General features: G+C 39.4%; 1 protein-coding gene across 7 annotated transcripts in view; it reads right to left on the bottom strand.

Moving 5' to 3' along the window:
- Nucleotides 1–735: 735 nt before the first annotated feature.
- WT1 (WT1 transcription factor) overlaps nt 736–13,625 on the bottom strand; it is a 37,901-nt gene continuing 25,011 nt past the window's right edge. For 2 of the 7 annotated variants that reach the window (XM_068399020.1, XM_068399013.1), the window contains 3 exons: nt 7,428–7,517; nt 5,655–5,747; nt 2,080–2,201 (listed from right to left, as the gene is read on the bottom strand). In XM_068399020.1, coding sequence (XP_068255121.1) covers nt 2,080–2,201; nt 5,655–5,747; nt 7,428–7,517 — 305 coding nt within the window. Of the gene's footprint in view, nt 762–2,079; nt 2,202–5,654; nt 5,748–7,427; nt 7,518–13,625 lie in introns of those variants that run through there. The other 5 variants (XM_068399017.1, XM_068399016.1, XM_068399014.1 and 2 more) reach the window with 5 other exon arrangements.

Raw genomic sequence — 13,625 nt, forward strand, 5'->3', positions numbered from 1 at the left:
TGTTATGAGTTTCTCCAGAGAGATGCTGTCTTTTGGCAGCAAAAGATAAAGTTGACTGATACAAATGAGTCACAGTACCCCAACAGTAATTAACAGTGATGCAATACCCATGCGAAAAAGAGGACTTGAAGAATTAACTGTTGAGTTTTCTTGACGATGCAGCTGCACTTTAAGAGAGAAAGCTCAACCCATCATAGAACTCCATTGTGTACATTAGAGAAAAAAGCTTGGCAAGATACATTAAAGATTTTTGCTAAAGAGATACAAATATTTTGCAAGGTCAAAGGGCACCGAGGCAGGCTGTACTTACTTCCAAAGAAAAGTAGGCAGTATGACAAAGAAACAGTAATATTTTTTTATCTTCATTTTCACACTTCATCATCTAAGAAAGACTGTCTTTTTCAACCTGCTGAACTGATTTAAGCCACTCCAACTCTAAGTTAACTTTTACTTAAAAGTCAGTCTATGACATCCTAATCTAAGAAGTTATCTGTGCTTATGGTTTCAGTGCAGTTCTACAGAAGGCCAGTACTGCTATTTATAAACTGGATTTTACTATTCTATAAAGTTCTTATACAAATCTTACAGGTCAAAAGAAAAGGAATAATTTGGTAAGAAGACGAACGATTGAAGCAACTGTTTTATAGCACAATATGAAACTTGACACTGTTTTCTGCTGCCAGTATGATTCCCAAGTGAGATGGATAAATTGTGGTCAAGACCTGGACAGGTTAACTAGTGGTCATCAGTGCTGGTGGTACCTTTATATACAAAAAAAAAAATGGATACTATTGGACAGGGCATTTGAAATTTAATACCAGACATGAAACAAGACATCTGTTGGACTCTCATTTGTTTCTCTTTGAATGGGCTTTAATTGAAAGCTCAGTGAAAAATGCAGGTTACATTCTTAGTGTTATCAATAGTTTGTAACAGCAACAACATCAGAACAGTGATGCATCTAATATTTATACACTTTCTAATTTCAGATGTCTAAGAGCAATACATTATCAGATATATATATACACACAATTTCAAGCAATTAGAAGTAAATAATAAACCCCGCCTCCCAAAACCCTGAAACAATATATTTCCTTACACTAATAATGTCTTTTTCACATATACTTGACAAAGAGTCATTTTTAAGTTACTTATCTTAAGAGTAATCTGTTAATGGAGATCCTGGACCAGCCCCATTAAAAGTTCAGTTTTAAGTTTATACAGCTTGCTAGCCACATAACCAGTGTGGCTTTACACTGTAAACAAATCCCAAATGTCTACAATGCTTGGAATTAGTTTTGTGTAAAGGAGATGTATGCATCTCATGATAGAATAAATTTAAACCAATACATTAAAAAGAGAGAGAGAGAGGGAAAGAGTTATTTGACAAACAAAACGGTTTTGGGGGATCAATTATGTGATTATTTAAAAAACAAGTTAACTTCATGGTAAGATTCTTGGTTTCTGTACAGAGAGGCTCTGGTTCATCTAGCTTTAGCTGCTCTAGAAATACATTCTTTAAAAAAAGTTTTGATTTGTGAAATTCAAAATTTAAAAGCTTGCCCTTTGCCAGTACGAGTACAAAGTTTACCAAAAGTATCTCAGGTGATTGTTTCGTCCCATTTTGTGAGGATAGATGGACTAGCATTTGGAAACCTCAGCATATGCACAGATGCAGTAAGCATAAAGCTTACCTTCAACAGGGAGGAATGACCCTTCCCACTGCAGGACTTAAAAAGGTACAACAATATGTACCTAGAAAAGTTCAAGTGAAAATAAAACCAGAAAACTGGAGACAGGCGTGGAAGGTAACCATAGTTTATAGTAATCGTGAAATTGTGGCAATATTACTTACTTTTTAACAAAATTACAAATAAAAATCTCTTGAACTTATTGAATAGGAACTTGTGTAAGTCCAAATGGAAGACAAGGCTGAGCAGAATCCTACGGTTTAGTTAACTTGTGTCAAATGGGATGCGAAGACAGCTGCAGCTTTCTGACAGAGGTGATCGAAGATGGCTGATAAAGTTTGCAGTAGCTCATAATGTCCCATCTGGTTTATTCACTTTTTTGAACTGTCTAAAGGGCCAACTGCAGTTTGGTCATGTTCCTCTGGTGCATGTTGTGATGACGAACTAATTCATCAGACCTGGCAAATTTTTTTTGACAGCTGGGCCACCGGCAACTGAAAGGCTTTTCACCTGTTAACAAAACACCCTGTTATTAACTGGGTATACAGCTCGCCTAAAACACTATTTGTTTTCTTTCTGTGGGGCTGTGAGGAGCTAGGCAGAGCCCTGTCCGGTGGAAAGGCATCCCGGGCTGTCCTGAGAGGGTGTGGGAATGCCCTCCATTCCTGCTCACATCAGCACTCAGTGCTTTCTTACATCTCCTGCAGCTGAGGTTTAACAACAGCCTTTTCCGATGACATAGAACATTTTGCAGTGGTTCAGTCTTGAAGACAGGCCCTTACTGAACACCGTGTTGCCATGTCTACGCTACTTTCAGCTTTTGAACGAACTAGTTTAAAAGTAACTCTGGCATTCACACGAGCTTCACTCACACCTTGGACCGCGGTGCAGACATACTGTTAGTCACTGTGAAAATTGTCAGTGACTATTAAGAGCTTGACCTCAAGTCAAGGAGAGTCTTTCCAGCTAGTTCAATGAATTTTGGCTGAAGGTCTTTGAAACTGGTGAGTGTAAGGGAATATGGTAGAAGCAACAGAGTTCAGCATGAAGTCTGCTGAACCAGAATGAAAGTTTCCCACTACTGTCTAAATAAAAAAGATTCACATTTATAGGAGACGTTAAAGGCTCAAAATAGTCAGTATTTTTCTAACATTCCAATGAGCATAATATTCACTAAAAATGACCACAAGCAAAGCACATTCAATTTTAACATGAAATGCCATCACCTTTTTACAGTTTAATCTGGTCTCTTGATTTTCTACAATGTTTAAGTGGAATTTCAGGCCGTGTTTCTGATGCCACAGGAATGTTGATGGAATGCTTTCATTAGCTCAGAGCAGTGCCCGGTGACTCATGTTTCTTTCAGACTTGCATTTTCTTTTTTTTTTTCCCCCCAAAATAGATGCAATATTTTAACGTAGGTTCAGCTCTGGGACTGGGCTTTTCGGTGCTGTCTACGCACCTCGCACTCTCCAACTCAAGACACACGGGGTTGTACAAGCTCACCCAGCCATCTTCTTCTCTTCTTTGCCTCACACTTTGTCCATTTGACAAACATTCAAATTCAGGCAAAAGGGGATCTGGGACTGGCATAATTGTGTATTTCTGTTTGTAAAATCCCGTGCAATATATATAAGGGCCGGGGGAGTGTGTTTAAAATCTACTTTATCCACTTAACATACATGCTGGCAAAAGCATCAACGATCTCACATGAGTGCATAAAACAGCATGGGACACAACTGATCTGGTCAGAGCTACTGATAAAAATCACAGATTGTATAAAGTGGTCTTCTTTCATCTCAGCAGCATTAGCAAAACCATCCTGTGAACTGATGCGAGTTATCTATTATTGGCCAGTTTTTCACTGAATTACCACAGTAAAAGCAGCACAGTTTTGCTGTTTCACAAGCAATTCTGGTTGTCCTCTCACAATGGGGGGCAGCAATCTCTGTTAGTTCTGTGCTGGGCACAAATCATTTTGTACAGCTTCACTGAACAGATATCAGAAATCACATTTCCATTGCTAAAATGTATATAGATGTGCAGAGTTTTCCTTTGATTCATTTTTTTTCTTTCTACAGCAAAGATTGCTGTCACAGTAAAATTGCTTGTGGAGACAAAAAAACCTAAATTTGTAGCTTAACAAATAGTTTGGCAGTTGACTTAAAATTAGGATGGACATAGATGGAAGTCACCTGTGCTTTGCTTCATCAAGACTTAACACGGAGCAAGTTAACTTGAGTTCGGTGTTTTGTAGCAAAATTTAGGGTGTACAAGAAAAAAGACAAAAGAAGCTACAGGGCAAGATGGAGATGAAAAATCCCCACCCACCACTTGTGCTCATTCCCCTCAAGTTATGTGTATTTTACAGTCAAAGAAACATGACACATCCAAAACCGCCGACAGGAGCATCATCACAGCAGCACGCAGCTGGGCTGCAGAGCTCGCACCGAACCTGAGCCAGTGGCAGGCAGCAAGCCCACGCAAAGGTCTGTGCTATGAGGTTATCAGTGCTCGAGTGAAGTTGCTTTCAGCAATGAGGGCAGGGTGGGCTTGGATCACATGGAGCAAGGAAGAACTAGAATGGGGAGATGAGTTTCACTAGAAAAAACAGAGCAAGTTCTTCACTGATTTAGCTAATCTGGGATAAAAAATTACTGGAGTCATGAAAGTCATGAGTTAGCAGATCAGTTAGCAATGAAATGTGATGGGGAATGTAGTTTATCTCAACTTACTAGCATGCGACAACCACTTGCCATTTTGCCTCTACCAGAATTTTAGTTCTTGCTGATTAAGAAAATACCTTTCTTCATGCAAATGCACACAGACCCAGGTTCTGCAGCTCAGCATGAGCCTATGGGGAGAACCCAGGAACACAGCCATGCCCTTTACCATTTGCAGATTGCAAGTGCAGATATGGGCATTACTCGAAGCATTTATTTGGCCGGTACCACAGAAAATGCCATTATTTTCAGGTGAATCATTTCCTTTATTAAAATTTATTTTTTATATTTGAAGGTCTTAAATATGTGTTTTTATGGTCCAGAAGAGAAAAAAGAATCCTTAGCAGGGAGAAAAATATTTTCAGGCTCCTTGTCCATCTGTACAGAGACTGAATTTAAAAGGTTAATGCCAGTACAGAAAACACTGTGACATCTAATAACATGCCAAAGTGCTCAGTAAACAATTACTTGGTAAAAATACTGCATACATAGTGGAAAGGAACAGAAAATGTCAGTTCATAGGAATATTTCTAAAACTTAACACTAAAATATAGAGGTTGCTGCAGTTGCTCCTTAATGGTGTTTACATTTACGTGAGGGCAGAGCAGACTAAAATGGCCTCCTATTTTTTTTCCCTGTATTTGTATGAAATACTACGGTTTCTACAAAAAGGCCCTTGAATATTTGAGTAAGCTTTTACTTTAGTGTCTGTCAGTGTGAGTTTGCAAAAGGCACTCCTTTTATCTTCTGGAGAGATTACAGTACAAGCAGCAACAGCAAGAGCTTTGCCGTGCTATCCTGCATTAGGCTCAACTGACACTTAGGAGAAGCATGAGTAGGCATGAATACTTTAGATTACAGACCTTGGGCTGAAGCTAGAATTAAAATTTCTATCTTGCAGGGTTTTTTCAGTAAAGGCAGTAGATCAACTTGACATTTGTGGGCTGAGACCATGATGTTCATTTCACAATAGCTGACAAAATACATTTTGCCAAGCTGAAATTTCTTTAAACATAAAGAAAGAAAGCATAGTTTCCAAAATCACCTAAATCCCTTTATGAAAAGTGACTATGACACTTGGGGAATGTAGTCACGCTGAAAAATCAGCACACACTGAAATTCTTTGCTGTTTTGAATATTTAACTCCTGGTTAAAAGACTTTCTACTCATGAAATTTACAACAACATTGATTTAAACTTAAAAAATAATGAAATATAAATGTGAAGAAAAGTTTACGCACTTGTTTTACCTGTATGAGTCCTGGTATGAGTCTTCAGGTGATCAGATCTGGAGAACTTTCTCTGACAGGTTTTACACTGGAAGGGCTTCACACCTGAAAAGACAAAAGAAGTCTATTCCTATATCCCAACACCTTTTGGAAGGGAGAATGAAATCAGCTATTTCTGAATTTTCAAAAGCCTGGATTTTTTTGTACTACTGACTGTAACTGCTCCTCCCGGCTTCATGCCTACACATTACAGAAAGTCATTAATCAGGCTACCACACCTTTGCAACCTCCTCTTCCAATGTCTGGGTCTGAATCACCCAAACAGCACCATCATAACGAAACACCCACTTACACTGTTGGGCTAAGGAGGGTCTGCAAACTTTGTTAATTCTGATCCTGTGGCTTGGCACTATCGGCATCATGTATGAGCTAATATGACGCAAGAAGAATAGAGGTGCAGAAGTATATTTTTTATATGCTCCCAATAGGCTTAACTTACTTTACACTTCTACTACTTTACACTACACATAAGTCTTGGGAACTGCTTAACACAGATATGCTCTAGCATGCAGTTGCCAAAAATGTATCATCCCACCAGATTTCAGAGACACCTCCTACATCTCTCAGTAACAGTATTTAAGTGGGATAGAACATCTTCAGCAAGAAAAGTAGTAAGCAGAAATCCACCACAGAACAGTGAGTAAACCAATTGTCAGGCCACTCCCTGAGAGACTGGAGACCCAAATGCAATTTCTTTCTGTAACTCAGTCAGAGAAGTACTCTGAAGCCCTTTCTCATATTCCATGCAGAGTGCCCTCATGGTTCCACTCCCAGCCAGGAGGCTGGCGTCATCACCATCTCCTCTTCCGGGACTTCGAGAAGGGCAACTGTCTCCCCTGTCAATCTGATCTAGACCTCCAAGAACTCCTTAAATGCTGAAATGGGCTGCCTTGTTGTTTCCCGAAAATGGTGTATGTGCAAAAACCAACTTACTGAATTTGGACTGAACTCACAAGTAGTTTTGGCTGTCTCGGAACTTTTCACCCAGTAAACGATTCACTGAGAAAGATACACAAGTCTAGCTAGGACCCAAACCCATTCATGACTGCTGCTGCCCTCTCCACTGTATGTGAACTGCTATACACTTTCCAGGCTATTTGTGCAATCCAACCAGCCAGATCTTTCACATTTCTCTCCTTGCTGCTCCTAGAAACCTTCTTTAATTGGCAGAATTCAAGAAAGGCTCAAATCTAAGCTTAAGTTGTTTGCAGAATTAGGGTCTTAAGCATCAGAGCTGGTGTGGCTTTTGCTTCTCCTCTTCTGCTTTCCACGTATAAATGTGCAGTAATTCCATCAGTCTTTCAGGTTATGCACAGGCAGCAGTCACCTATCAGCATTGCCACACGAACATCGGAATACCAACAGTAGCGTTTATCAGGTTACTCACTGGCAACTTTTTCTCGCAGAACTGTTTGGTTTTTAAAAATAATATATTCCCTATATTGGGGGTACACTATAGAGCAAACAGTTTCATTAAGAAAACTTTCAAAAAGATGGTGGTAGGATGGAAGTACCACCTATACAACCATAGTAGTGCTGAAATGCCAATAAAAAAAAACACAAATACAGCCCTCTCCTAAATCTAACTTCAAGAATTTGGCTCTATGGGTATCATGTATGAGCAGACACGACGTCAGAAACATAGAAGTTTAGAAGTATACTTTTTGGATCGCAATTCACATATAAAGATGAACTCTAATGGGCAGAGATGTGTTGTCAACAAACCTGTGTGTCGTCTTTGGTGCCGTTTGAGTTGGTCTGAACGAGAAAATCTCCGTTCACAGTCCTTAAAATCACACTGATAAGGTTTTTCACCTGTAAAGGACAAACGGTTCATCAGAAAATGTGGCTAAATGAGGGAACACATCCACCAGAATCAGAAGATGAAACGTGTTACTCTAAAAGTCTTCTCTCCTGTCTAAAGCAGTCTAGTGGTACACTAGGACTCATTTCCTATAAAACCATATGACTGTGTTGGAATCAGTGGGGAAGGGCTGGCATAATTCTACTGAATTGACACTGATATTGCATCTGCTTATTCTAAAAAAATAACCCATTAAGTTAAAGGTACAAAAAATTTCAGGTTGCATGAAATTTTTAAAATTGTTTTCTGCTGGAAAAAGAACAGAAATCTCTTGGTTTAGATTTCTCAAAAAACTCCATATTAAGCCTTTTCCACCTGTTTTAGTAATATATAATTTGTACAAGGGAACAACTTGCAGTTTGCTCTAAATTGGATTTGAAGAAAAAACAAAACCAATGACTTCCACGCAGGTGGTAATTTTAACCATACTAAATGGATTAAAAGAAAATGAAGAGCAAAATTCAAGAACAGAAAAACACATTCTTCCCCAAAACACAAATTATATTTCTTCTATAAAGCACCATTAAATAGAATTCTCATGTAGCTGCACACCTCTTGCAGGCAAACATATGAATTATTGCAAAGCTTCATGTAAACATAAACTCTTCCTCCACCTCTCATACAGTTCAGCAGAAGTCCTCAGGATGGGTTTTCTCTGGGGTGAAAAGTGGGATTCTGACTTTTTGAAAGAATGAAATCCCTACAAGCTAGCTTCTCAAATGGAGATGGTTTTCAATGCAAAGGACTTCACCAATCACATAAAATGCAAAAAGAAATGCAGCAGTCAAGGGGCTTGAGGAAAGAGGGAACACTGCTGGCATGTAGCATACCACAGAGTTGGTGAAATTTGGCCAGCACAAAAAAAAACTAATCCTTATGCTGTTACAGGAGGAGCTCTATGATCTTTCAGATCTGATTTGCATCTAGTCTAAGACCCCTTTGCACAATACTGGAATCCTGCAGGAGCCTGAGATATAATTACAGTTATACCTACATAAAGCCTGTTTACAGTGCCACAGCCCTGCACAGAGGCCTCAGCGCAAGAAGTAATGAAACATCTCTCACTGCAGAGCAGGGACAATCCGAGGTTTTATCTTGAAGGTACACATGAGGCCAGCTGGGACCTGCTTTGTCTACAGTGGAAAGCTGAGATGTAAAACAAAGGTCCAGTAGGAAGGACCTAAAGAAAAACACCAGCCAAAGTGGGCAGTGGGTTTAATTTCTCTGGGTATATTTTTAAACATATATCACTTTTATAAATCTTTATTGCAAGAGTCTGCATTTCTGATTTTTATTATGATGAGGAAAAGGTATTCTGGTTGCGCTAGTATTCTGAGATACCAGTGCAAACGAGTTTAGTTTAAAGCAGAAGCCTTCTGACCTAGGTGAGACAGTATAAGTAGCATATTAAGGAGAGCGTTCCAAATTCATACCAGTGTGGCTAAGATCAAAATTTTGCAGAAGCAACTAAATCTGCAAGAACAAGCTAACTTCCTGTGACAGTCACCCAAAGGAGTTTACTGATTTTGAAACCTAGGTGTGGACAATTTCCATGTCTGCTGTGCTTAATTTATTAGCATAAGGGATTAAAGTTGCCACAGGTGTTTGAAATAGTTCCTTACACTTTGACCGCAAGGACTCCCTGGGGGGTGCCTGCTTTTCAGAAACCACTTACTTCCAAGGAATTCAGCCCTTTGGCAGATTTAAGAGGGGGGATGTCAGCAGAGCAGAATGCAGTGACAGGATGATTGTCTGCTAATTGCAATATAAACGCAGAAGATGGTTAAGGGGGTATTTGAATAAAGCAGTGTAGCGGGTCTGATGGCATGCACATGAAAGTATTCCTTTAAATACTTTGAAATATAATATTGATTAAATTAAGGACAAATTTAACCAATGCATATATTAAAGGAATCAATACAAGATGCTTACACAGAGATATGCTGACACTGCATAGAAAACAAAAAGCAAGCAAACAAAAAGAGGCACAATATTTGGACAGAAATCCTCATTTCCCTTTCCTTCTACATCTTCCATGTCAGCTAGTGCCAAGCAAAATGCCTGCAAAAGCCAACTGTCACATACCTGTTAACTCCTATAAGTTTCATCAGAACAGGATGACAGAAACATCCCAGATCAGAAAAGGTCTCTTAGTACCTCATTAAATCACTATACCAAGAGGGGTTAGAGCAGTGTCTAGTTTCCCCAGGCCTATTAGAGCTTCTCCAGTAAAAGGGTAAAGTCTTTCAATGTACGAAAAATATCCCATAATGCTGTCACCTTCTTCTGTGACCATATACAATTTCAAAACAAAACAGGAGATGAAGATGAAGTTTCACCAGTCCTTCCACCTGTGACTTGGAGGTTTCCATGATTATTTACATTTCATTACTTAAAGAAGGCACACAAAAGAAAGGCTGAACTTGGTGCATAATGAAATAGTCAAGATGAGAGAGGACAGAGGGAATAGCAGTTCTTTAATGTTTAGGAAAATATTTAGAAAAACTAAAGCTCAACAATCAGAGAACAAGTGTGAATCAGCCTTGAACATATCGCAATAAATTCTTCTAATAAAATAAACCTATTTGCTTAAAAAGAATTAACTTAAACTAGAGGAAGCACGCACATTTTCTCTGGAGAAAATTCATTTGCCTAGATGCATGGGAAAACAGAAATTCCTACTGCTGTAGCAGTTGCACAAAATATTCACCACCATTGCATTTAACGAAGGAGTGCTGCAAGAGCAAAAGCCTTCCTGCCACTAACAAGAAAACATGAGGAGAGGAAGCTGATTTTGAAACAAGAGACTGCAAGTCTGCATGAGAATCTGAAGGCTTGTCTATACTCCCTTCAACAATTTAAACCCCTTTTCTTGTATATCCACTTAATCAAATGAGCACAACCACATAATCACAACTTTACCTTGCCAACATAACATTTTTCTATTCAACATAATTTACTTGAGCAAACTTAGATAAAACATATGTTTCTTTATTTAGTAGGGAGCCTTTGTAAGTACCAGTTCCTGTCATCTTCTCACCGGAGTTCAGGTGTGAGTTCTCATGACTGTTTTGAAACCAATCTTGTATTTTAAATACATAAGTATTCTTATTTTATGCCTTAGAAATGAAAGCCTAAAAGCAGTCCATGCTGAGTGAGGCCAAAGGTCCATCCAGTCCAGCAGTCTCCCACCATGGCTCACCAAAGATGCCTGCAGGAGAGCAGAAGGCAGCAAGGATGCAGCACTTCTTTCCCTAGACACTCTCCTAGTATCCAGCAGTTCATGAGCTGGCAAATTCCTAAGCCAAAGGTGGCTTTCTATTTAACACTCATTAATGGAGTTTCTTTCTGTTAATTTGTCCATTTTTTTTTCTTGAACCCATGTAAGCTTTCATCTTCCCCAGTATTCTGCAGAATGGTATTCCACCGCTTAAGCATGAAGGTCAGTATTTCAAAGCAACACTAATGAAAGAGCACTATCCTAGGAGTTACCACACCAAACTCTTAAGAGTAGAGCCTGTGCTGTTCCCAGCTCAGGCACAATTACACCCATTTATCAATTTATCATCTCTGTATATAGAGGGGACAGCTCTGTCTTTTGAAGGTGTTGTAATGATGAACTGCCCTAATGACTGTAAGGCATTTAGCAGCACAGTGGCACATGTCACAGTAAAAGGATATTTGCTTTTGCCAAAGCAAAGAAATCATTATTAGGTGATTAGCATAAAAATCATTAATAGACTGCATTACTTAAACCCCCTAGAGCCTCAAAAATTCACCACCAAGAGCTGAGTCCCCTACCACATACAGGACAACCCTCCTGATTTACAGATTCTCATACTTCATTGTACAAACTCATACCTGCAGTTGAGCATATTTAGGCTGAAGAATATCCCTGGCGAACAGGCAGAGGATATTTTCTCTGCAAAGATGCTCAGCTTTCTGTTAGGATAAATCCAGTTTTTCCAACGTGTGGCACTGAACCCAAAGGGTCTCTGGCAAGAATGCTGATGGTTTCCACCATAAATGAAATTTATGGAGGTCTAGACATCAATTTGTTTCTGCAAAGAAGTCTCTGAAATCTGCCACAGGATGACAACTCACATTAATTCCTGTACTGTTGAAAAGTTATATGTATTTTTTGCATTTCCCTTCAGAGGCCTATCTTCTGCAGCAACATACACCAAGATAAGAAAAAAGCTTTTTTGGCTGTACGTGTTTCAATAAAGGCATTGTTAACAACGGATAAGCAGTCTTGAAGGGTACAAAATGTCAACATATTTTCAGCTAAGGCTACATTGAAACATTGGTAAAAACTGATTACAGAATCCAACTTTGTGTTTCAGGGCCCTGCTTGATTTTGCAATACTGCAACCAGTGAAGAATGGAAAATCTGATGAGCCAGTCCTTTGTACGTATCTATTATAGAAAGAAAAAAGATAATCAAGAGCCAACATTATTCTGCAAAGATACTATCTGCTGGTTTAATAGTAGATATAATTAACAGCTTGTTTTCAAATCATGTGTTCATAATTTTAAAAATTGACCTACCATTACACTAAGGTGGAAGAGCTTCAAACCCATCAGTGAATCCAGAACCACCTTACAGGAGGACTAGTAAAATTTTATGTTGACTGTAGAGAGGTATACAAAACACAACCAAATTATCCTCCACTTGAGCTGACATCTGACAGCTCTCCTGACTTTAGACTGTTTCATCAGGATTTCTCCCCATCAAAACTTTGAAGCAGAAGAAGAGACACATCCCTTTGTGTAGTAAGAATATTAGGTGTTCTGCTTGCGAACTACTTTCTAATATGCTAATTCCACCAAGTCCAATTTCTGTACCCACTAGAGAACTCTAGAACAGGGTTTTGGAGTTCATTGGTTTACAAACAGAAAGATGATCAGAAAGCCTAAGAGAGCGCCACATCATTATCAACATAAACCAATAGCCTCACTCTAGTTATACTGTCCCCTTAAGATATCCCCTAACATACAAAACCAAGCAGGTGGAGAAAAGAAAGAAGGTGCAGAGAAGTGTGAACTGAAGCTACTGTAACTGTTATCAACAAGACATACACATTCTTCATAGAGATGATTGATCTGCCCTTGGAGAAAACTGGTTTCCAAATTTTGCTTTTCACAATCAGCTTTTCCACAAGCAGGAGACACAAATCAGGGTTAGATAGAGAAAGACATGAAGTTACAAAGGAGATTGGAAATGTATTTGCATCACAAAAGTCAGTTGAACTGCCCAGGACCCCTGAAGAGCATGGGACTGAAAAAGACCATTATGGCCACCAAGTCCAGACTCTCCACCACACCAAGCAGCCAAGAAAGTACATTAACTCAGAAGTGTTCATAGACTATCCACGCCAGATGCTCCCATACAGTATAGCTCACCAAGCACTCCCAAAAACTAGGAATAACAGATGACAGGAAACAAGAAATGAAGGGCATCATATTCTAAGCCTCTACAGCAGCTGGGAATTTGGTAAGTAAAATTTCCAAACAATAATCATAGGAAATGGCTAGTACCCATACAACAGGCTGAGGACAAAAACCCATCATCCTGATAAAGGGGAGAAACTCCCTTCTGATCCTAAGCTGAATGCATCAGCCAGGCAACTCACCCAAGAAATTCTCATACCAGCAGTGCACTATACTTTGCTTCCTCTCTTTAGCTGCAACCAACCTCAAAAGCTTACATGGTTTTACCAATGGCAACACTTTTATCAGCAAAAACAAGCTCTGTGAATCAAGTTGGCCTCTTATGGAAAGCAACTTGCAAAAGTTTGAGAAATGACTTGGATGAGGGAATAGAGTGCACTGTCAGCAAGTTCACTGATGACACCAAACTGGGAGGAGTGGCTGACACACCAGAAGGCTGTGCTGCCATTCAGAGAGACCTAGACAGGCTGGAGAGTTGGGCGGGGAGAAATTTAATGAAATATAACAAGGGCAAGTGTAGAGTCCTGCATCTGGGCAAGAACAACCCCATGTACGAGTACAAGTTGGGGACAGACCTGTTGGAGAGCAGCATAGGGGAAAGGGAC

Source organism: Nyctibius grandis, chromosome 4 (genome assembly GCF_013368605.1).
Source record: "Nyctibius grandis isolate bNycGra1 chromosome 4, bNycGra1.pri, whole genome shotgun sequence".
Lineage (NCBI taxonomy): Eukaryota > Metazoa > Chordata > Aves > Nyctibiiformes > Nyctibiidae > Nyctibius > Nyctibius grandis.